An 8,134-nucleotide genomic window follows, 5' to 3' on the forward strand; every position below is an offset into this window, starting at 1 on the left:
GCAGCACCTGACTGCAGGCACTCCACCTTAAGTGTCTGCAAGACGCTATGGTCTTTGGCAAAGCCACCTAACATTAGAAGTTAGCATGGAGGCCTGCACCAAACCACATCCACACCGTCTGGCTTGCACTTTAATTCACTTCATTGCTCGCTGCTTCTCACACACCTCCCCCAGTGGCTTAGCTGTATCAGTGTTGTGTCTCAAAGCTATTCAGCCAGCTGAGAGTCAGATAACATTTATTGTTAACACCAAAACCCAGCAAAAGCTTCAACCTCACTGCCTCGCTGTCAAGCAACAAACTGGACTTCAATTCTTACAGACAGAGCGGAGCCAGTCAAAACCCCAGATGTAGAATACAAAGAGCTTTCAAGAGTCTGGCACACAGGGAGCCTTCAGTGAACACGGCTGAGGAACAAATACCTGCTGACTTCAGCCAGGAGGAAAAAGGAAGCATGTTCTAGGTGACTGACAGAGCGGGAAGCGAACTGTGGTGCAACAGCCCTGAGAACCTTCTGGTAACTCACAAAAGATGCTCCTGTGCATCCTGAGGTAGGGAACAATAGCAAGGAGCAAGATTTTCCAAGTGGCTATTACCATTACTTGAGAGCCTCTGAACAATCCCGAAAAACTCCCTCGTAACTCCCTGCAGAACGTTAGCCTAAGGAAGGCCCTCAGCCGGGACCTGCAGGGATAACTTATGCCAACTAAAAAAAGGACTTCACGAGGCATCTCTGAGCCTTTCTCCTTGCAAAGCCAACACCCTGGTTAAATGAAACCTTTTTCTAAATTGAGACTTGTGTATCCAGATAAGAACAGTGATTAGTTGAACAAAACCCCACTTTTATCAGACTGGAGTTGTATTTGTAAATATACTTCATTAGCATGAGGAGGAACAGAAAAAGCCTCTTATGAGAACACTAATTCTCAAAACCACAACCCACAGATATCTTGAAACAAAGCTGACAGCTGATGTCCCAAAAGAAAGAAAAATAGATACAGTAAGACACAAGAATTTCTTCCCAAGCAGACAGAATATCAGAATTTGGGAGTTTTTAAGATGAATTTATGGGTAAGACCAGACCCACAGCAGAGCTACCACCTCAGAGACAACCTGCATCTTTTCCTTTAGAATCACAAATGACTGGTGTGAATTTTTGTCTGGTCTTTCCAGGAAAAGTATTTAGTTGTATTGCAGTGATACCTAGGTGCCTCAGTCACATATCAGAATGCCACACTGATGGCTCAGCATATGAAAATGCTCAAAACACATTCAACTTTCCCAAACAATTTACAATCAATCTTCTCAGGCTGAAGTTCCAAACCGGGACATTTCAGGTTAAAAAAGGGACGCCATTTGGGTATTCATTTCCTATTCTTGACTGTCTGTGTTAAAGCAGATCAAGTAGTAGGATTAAACAACAATGCTGCTTAAAAACAAAACCAAAAGCAAACAAACAAACAAGAATACCCAAATGTTGTGGGAAGTACAAGATGCATCCTCTTCATGAGGACAATTTTCATCCCTGACACTTCTCTTCCTTGTGTCTTTTTGCAAAACCAGTTCATAAGGTAGTACTATTACACAGACTTTTTTTCCCCCCCCTTTCTCCCTCTCTCTCCTCCCTCCTGCCAAACACACTCGCCACTATCACACACATCAGTGTAAAAACACACATCAGCAACATAATTTGCTTTGACATGTAGGAACGGGCTGGCTGTTTCCAGTGTCAAGGTCAAAGAGAAGTGGAAAGAACAATTGGATAAGAACAAATTGCTAAACAAGCAGCTTGCTGTTCCCAGCAAAGATACTAAAGAGGTTTTGTACATCAAGTCTTTTTCAAACTGATGCTGCTTGTGAAAGTGATTGAATATGTATTTTGGAAAGAGTATTTAAATTTTGGAGACCCTTCCAAATGAAGTAGTGACTAGTACATTCTTTAAAATAATTAAACGGCTGTGTTCCATTCTTAATTTTGAAATCTTCATTAAACAGTCTAGTTTAAAAAAGTAGATATGAAACACACAAGTGTAATCTTCATCTTGTTTAAAATAGGAATTTTGTTTTCCTTTGTGCAAGATATTTTACATTCATGTAAATACATTTACATGTGTATTATGAAACACTTCCCAGTAAAGTACTGGGAGAAACTGCCTAAAAAAGGCATGGAAGCTCCATAACTGGAGGCTTTTAAAAACATATAACGTTGGTTTGTGATATTTTCGCTTAAACCAACACTACTTTTGAAACAATGAGACTTGCCCTCTCCTTTTCTTTCATCCACTGCCTCTATTGTCTCAGATCAAAGAACTAATTCAGGTTAAAAGCTACCTTTTTTAAAAACTATTATTATTTTCCAGCTGGATCAGTTCATCACATGACTATACAAGCGCTTGGCATGGCACAAGGAGGAGCCAAGGTAAACAGGTGTGGTGTGAACGCAGGAATGAACAGCCTTTCTCTTGCGGTCCTGCCTTGAGATGCTTGTGAAATCTCACCTTGACAAAACTCTGCCAGGAACAGCATAGATATGATTGCCACTTCTGTGTTTTATGCATTTTTAATACCATTTTAAAAGTCAAGTGCATACAGCAAACACTACACAGCAAGCTTTGCAGCTTTGGGCATATCAGAAGTTGAAAATCTAGATCTGAAATTTGTATTATTAAAAAAAAATAATCTTGATTTGTTATATTTACTTTCAAAAACCACTGCGAAGTACTTGGAAGTGATCTGCAACCTACCTTCATACATCTCCAAAATGTGAACAGTATCACCAACTTGCAAGGAGAGCTCCACATCTTGGACAGCATCGTAATTGTAGATTGCTAAAAAGGGGAAGAAAGGGGAGAGAGAGATGAAAAACACAATCACGAAAGCTGTAATTCAGTTTTGAAATCTGGTATCATGGCACCTGTCAAAGGCAGAATAAGATTTTGAAAAAGCACCGTAACGTCACTAAGCTATCCAGTGAGTATAATGCACTGGAAAAGTATGTAGTGTACCTATCTATTTCCAGGTTCTACCATCAGTTCCTGCAAGGATAAGGAACACTATTCTTAACAGCCAAAGTAGTTTGTCTTTTACCTTCAAGAATACAGATCTGTGACACCATATGAAGAAGCTGCATCTTCCCACTTCACTGACCTGGCCAGTAAAGGTCACTAGGCACTGGTTATGGATCAATTAGGTAATTGTCATTTTTTTTATTAGCATTTCACAGGACTAACTGCAACATAGCACTCACAAGCACTGGCAAAACAACATGAATTGGATGTCGTAAGAAAAAAATGCCACTATTCTATACTAAAAGCCTCAGACTATTTGCTACTAAAGGCTCTTCCCAGACAAGAGCCAATCTTAGCACAAAAACTTGAGATTCTTTGCAAATTTAATCCCTCCCAAAGACAAAGCTAATCTGACTGCTTATAGGATTTCCAGTGGGAATAGGATTAAGTCCAGAAGCCCATGCTTCTAAACTGCCTTTTCTCTGGAAGTTTCTTGAGGTGCAGTTTCACTGGGCAAAGCAGAGAGCCCTCCTTAGAGCTGCTGGGGGCTTGGCAAGATGAGAAAGTTCAATTTGAATTTGCTTTCAAACCAATGCAAGGAGAAAGACATAAAGCAGTCAGGAAAATACTTTACTATGGTTCAGTGAATTGATCAGAACAGACCACTCCTCTATCAAAATCAGATTATCTTATTTATTATTTATTTGAAACACTGGTTTAAGTACTGATCACATCTTAAATGCAGCAATGCAATCTTCTCTCACACCTAAGTGTCATATTTACGTATCCAAATCTGCTTCCCAAGCAAATGTATTAGTGAAGTAAGCACAATATTTATTTTTAAGGTGGCAAATAAATCATGCAAACATTTTCAGGGGGCTTTGGGAAAATTCTTCAGACTTCAGAACATTCGTATGTGAAGAACTCTCTCTGAAAATTAAATAAATAAATAAAAATTTTAGCTCTTATGTCAGGAAATTCTCATCAAATGCCTATCATTTCCGTCAAGATGAGGTATATTGCCTCCTGGCAAGCATCCAGCATAAACAAATGACTGTGGCTTACCACACCGGAAATTATCTCACATATACTAGCTTTCTTTAAAATATTGTAACTATAAATAATCCAACAGAAGTAGGCAGGCAACGTGAATTCCCTGCAGTATGTGAAACAGACCCTGATCACAAACAGGCACTTATTTTCTTATGCTGCAGGAGCAGTGTTTGTTCACGTGGCCTTAATTCATGCCTACCATAACTGCAGTACCTGCAGAGATACACAGAGCTTGCACTGAGCTATGACATCGTTTTCCAGAGGGTTACAGGAATGTTACTGGACTTCTGCTCCTAAGGCACTAGCTGCTTCAGCATTCATTTTCCTCCTCCTCCCCAAAACGGTGACCTAAGCCAAGATATTAAAAAATGACTGGTGATCTGGATATTTGGTTTAAACACCTTAAAGGCCCCAGAATAGGCCCAAAAGTAAAAATCCCACCAACGTTTCTGCAGAAAAATTTGGGTAATGTTTATGGCCAAAGACAAACGTGAACATACACAGAAGCGGGTCAGAAACTGTTCTACGATTAAGAACTACCTTGCATTGACAGACACCGCGATCACAAACTGATGGAAGAACTGGTTATTATTGTACGTGATTCAGTTAAAAAGAACTCGTTCTGCCAGATACAGAAAATAATTCTGCAAGGGTTTGCAGTGGTCAGCATAAAAGTGCAGCGCCCGACCCAAAGGAAAGCGAACTCCCGCGGCCACGCCGTCTGCGGCAGTAAACCTGCCAAATCACTAATGCTAAGCAGGGATGTTGCAATCCATTACGTGGATGGGACATCTCCAAATCTCCCCAAGGTGCAGCAGGAAGCGGTGTGGATGGATAAAACAATCCAGGCTTCCTCTGGGGTCACTGCTCAACTGTTGGCCCGTAACATGCCACGGGGAGACTGCGCTGCACAGGAGGTGTCATTCCTCAGGCCAAGTCCAGGCATCAAGCAGTCCATGGACATTAATAATCCTATAGCACCGTCAACAGACTGAGAAGATTTAAAGCAGAGCTCCTTAGCCAATTTCTAACTTGGCTGATTACATTCTGTCTACCGAAGTTTCCCCCTGTGGTTACAGCTGGACTGCCTTACTTTCTGTCCTAAAACGCTGTTTGGGATTCCTGTTGCATGGCCGTGCTCACCATGAGAAATGGCTGCTGTTTAGAAATGCACGCATGCTTATATGCATAGGGATTCCTACAATTTCTAGCTGCCTTGGGTTTCTTTGGGATAAACAGACATTATATAAATACCAGTCTGTATTTTTCCATAAATTGCTGCTTTAGCTTCAGACAAAAGCAGTCTGAGCAGCACCAAGTGTTTAACAGAAAGGTGGGCGGGCATCAGACAAGCCTTTCTTGTGAGAACACAGACAGTTAATTCAAAACCAAAGAGCACAACAGCCACAAAAAGAGGGAGAACTGAACACTGCAGAACCGTTCCCCTCACTAAAGAGCCACAAGACAGAGAACTAAACATTGCAGTTCCCTTCCCTTCTCCTTCCCTGCTTTACCAGAAAGGTTTCAAATCCCAATGTGTAGCATTTGCAAGCCAAAGGAACACACTTCTGCCACTGCACATCAAAAAAAGGCAAGACTTGTAGTGTCTTGCCTTGCTAGACTGAATTAAACAATAACAAGGGGTCACAGTATATATAAAATCTCCTACATAATGGTTATGTGCGAGGTTATAAGAGACAAATTGCTGGCATATTTTCCCTGGGAGCTTTACTGTTCACAACTGATGCTTCCTGCTGCTTGAAGTCAGTCCTGTCCGAAATAGTCCATCTGCAGTTATTTGAACTGCTTAGCCTCTTTTGCACTGTGTGTATTTAATCTGACCTCTTTCAGACTTAAAAGAAAAAGGAAGCTGCACATAACAAACATAGCCATGGCATGAAAAAACCCCAAAAACCTTCATACAAAATCCTGACCGAGGAGCAAGAAAGGAAAAAAGAAAAAAAAAAAAAACCCAAGACTTTTGTGCCCAGATTTACAGGAATATCTGAAGTTAAGTCTTTTCACTTCAAGTTAAACTTCAGTTGAGATTTTCTCCTTTGAAATTCACTTTAGATGGTGATCCTGTTCCTTTTATCGTGCTGAATGAAAAGCAGCACGGAAGTCTAGCAAGTTTAATCTAAAGAAAGAGGCAGAGGTGGAAAACGTGATCCAGAAGAAGGAGATACTGGGTTTGTTTTAATGATTGTATTCTTCACACATAACTAGAGGCAACATATCGTATTTTTCAATTTACAGTCCCCCAGTTTGATTACTGGGAAGTTTAAGAAATATTTTTTTTCAACAGTGCATCCAGCCTACGGAATTCATTAGAAGGGAAGGTCAGAGGAGTCAACACTGGGGCTGGTTTGAAAAGGGCAACAGATAACTTTATGACCGATGACAGCAGCCACAGTAATGTAGGTGATAAGGAGAAGCAATTTTCATGCTTCAGGGCAGAAGGTGATTCCTCAAAACTGATCCAGGAGGAACTCTAAAGGCATTGCACAACTGGGTGTGCACACTGGATGTCAGGGGGTACACTGCTCTGTTCTGAAGCATCACACAACAGTCATCACCAGGGACAAGGACGACACGAATGGCAAAGGGAACCGGAGATAGCCTGGGCTTTCCAGGGCAGCCAGGGCTCTGAGTAATAGCTAATGGTGAGCTGGAAGTTTCTGAGAATCAGAGTTTGATGTGGGCTGGCACACGGCAGTATTATGATGGGAAGAGCAGGTTTAGTTATGTCACTCCCTCCAGTTGTATGAAGACACAAGATGAATCACAGCACACATTCCTGATCTGTGAAACACCAGGCAGTGGCACTTCAGACAGTGAGGAGCCTCGATGTCATGCATGGGGCAGAAAATGAGAAGAAGCACAATCACATTACAAACAAACAAACAAACGAATGAACAAAACCAAACACACAACCCCAAAACACACTTCAAAAAACCCACAAAGTTGCACTTTGTCCAAGAGTCCTGGGAGAAGCCTTAATTTGCAAGAGGTCTGTCAGCAACTCATTGAGCCTCATCTAGCTTTTAGGGAAATCAGTGGGAGATTTGGCATATGTTTCCCTGAAAGCAGTGTCAGGCTTATTTCTTCAGTGCCTACCAACAACACTCATTTGGAAGGAAGGTGACGGTGCTGTCAGCTTCAACGTCACATACGTACCTGGCTTCAAAGAGCCAGTACACATCTGCATGAGGGACCTGCGCTAATGCCGGGTCTTTCACACGGTACCACTGACACACGTTAGAAAGGGACCAATTGTTCTCTTTTGCAGGCACAGAAACAGGACAGAAAAACTGCATGTCTTGCTGTTCATCTGCAGCAGACTCAAAGATGAAACCCAAGTATTAATTCCTAGACCCATTTTAACCACCAACTGCAACTCATTTTCAAGACTGTTCTAAAAGCGAAGCGAAGCTCTAATGTCTGAAACTAAAGTGAATGAGGCAGAAACAGTCACATACTACTTTGTGTGTAATTCAAAGCAGAATGAAATGGAATCCTTCCCTCCATAACTTGTTTAAATGCATTTGAAATGTGGATTATTGGTCTGAAAAACACAGCCACTGCAAGATCCGTTATCTCTAACTTGGCTCAAAATAACCACCCATCCACCCATTACAAAGACAGGATAACTGCTTCCAAATACCATGTCCCACTTCTCTGAAGCCTGCCCTCACCACTATCTGATAGGAGAGGGCTGTGCCTTGCTTCCTCTGAACAAAGAATCACATTCAGTGCTGTTGCAATAACCAGACTTCATCTCATTACATCTTTCAACCGAAGAGTCAAAAACTATTGTACGGAAACAGAAGTATGTGCTTTTATGCTGCAACAACCCTGTATTAAGAAATGGCATTTATGCCGGACAGCCCCGTTTGGAGAAGCCTGGTATGCTATCTGTTGCCAAGATATAACCAAAAAAACAGTGGCTTTATTTAAAAAACAAGGAACTGCCCAAGGAATTAATTCTTAATAGGAACAAAGGCTTTTTGATGTTTGAGCAAAAACATTCTTGTAACTTCCCAGGAATTTGTGTCTGAAAAATTGAGAATAGCAT

General features: G+C 41.3%; 1 protein-coding gene across 1 annotated transcript in view; it reads right to left on the bottom strand.

Moving 5' to 3' along the window:
* DOCK5 (dedicator of cytokinesis 5) overlaps positions 1–3,128 on the bottom strand; it is a 63,079-nt gene extending 59,951 nt beyond the window's left edge. The window contains exons 1-2 of the mRNA XM_086477063.1: positions 3,086–3,128; positions 2,743–2,826 (exon numbers count right to left, since the gene is read on the bottom strand). Of these exons, the coding sequence (XP_086333189.1) occupies positions 2,743–2,826; positions 3,086–3,128 (127 nt within the window). The remainder of the gene's footprint in view (positions 1–2,742; positions 2,827–3,085) is intronic.
* Between the last annotated feature and the right edge of the window lie 5,006 nt (positions 3,129–8,134).

This window comes from Leptosomus discolor, chromosome 23 (assembly GCF_034619465.1).
Source record: "Leptosomus discolor isolate bLepDis1 chromosome 23, bLepDis1.hap2, whole genome shotgun sequence".
Taxonomy (NCBI): Eukaryota; Metazoa; Chordata; class Aves; order Leptosomiformes; family Leptosomidae; genus Leptosomus; species Leptosomus discolor.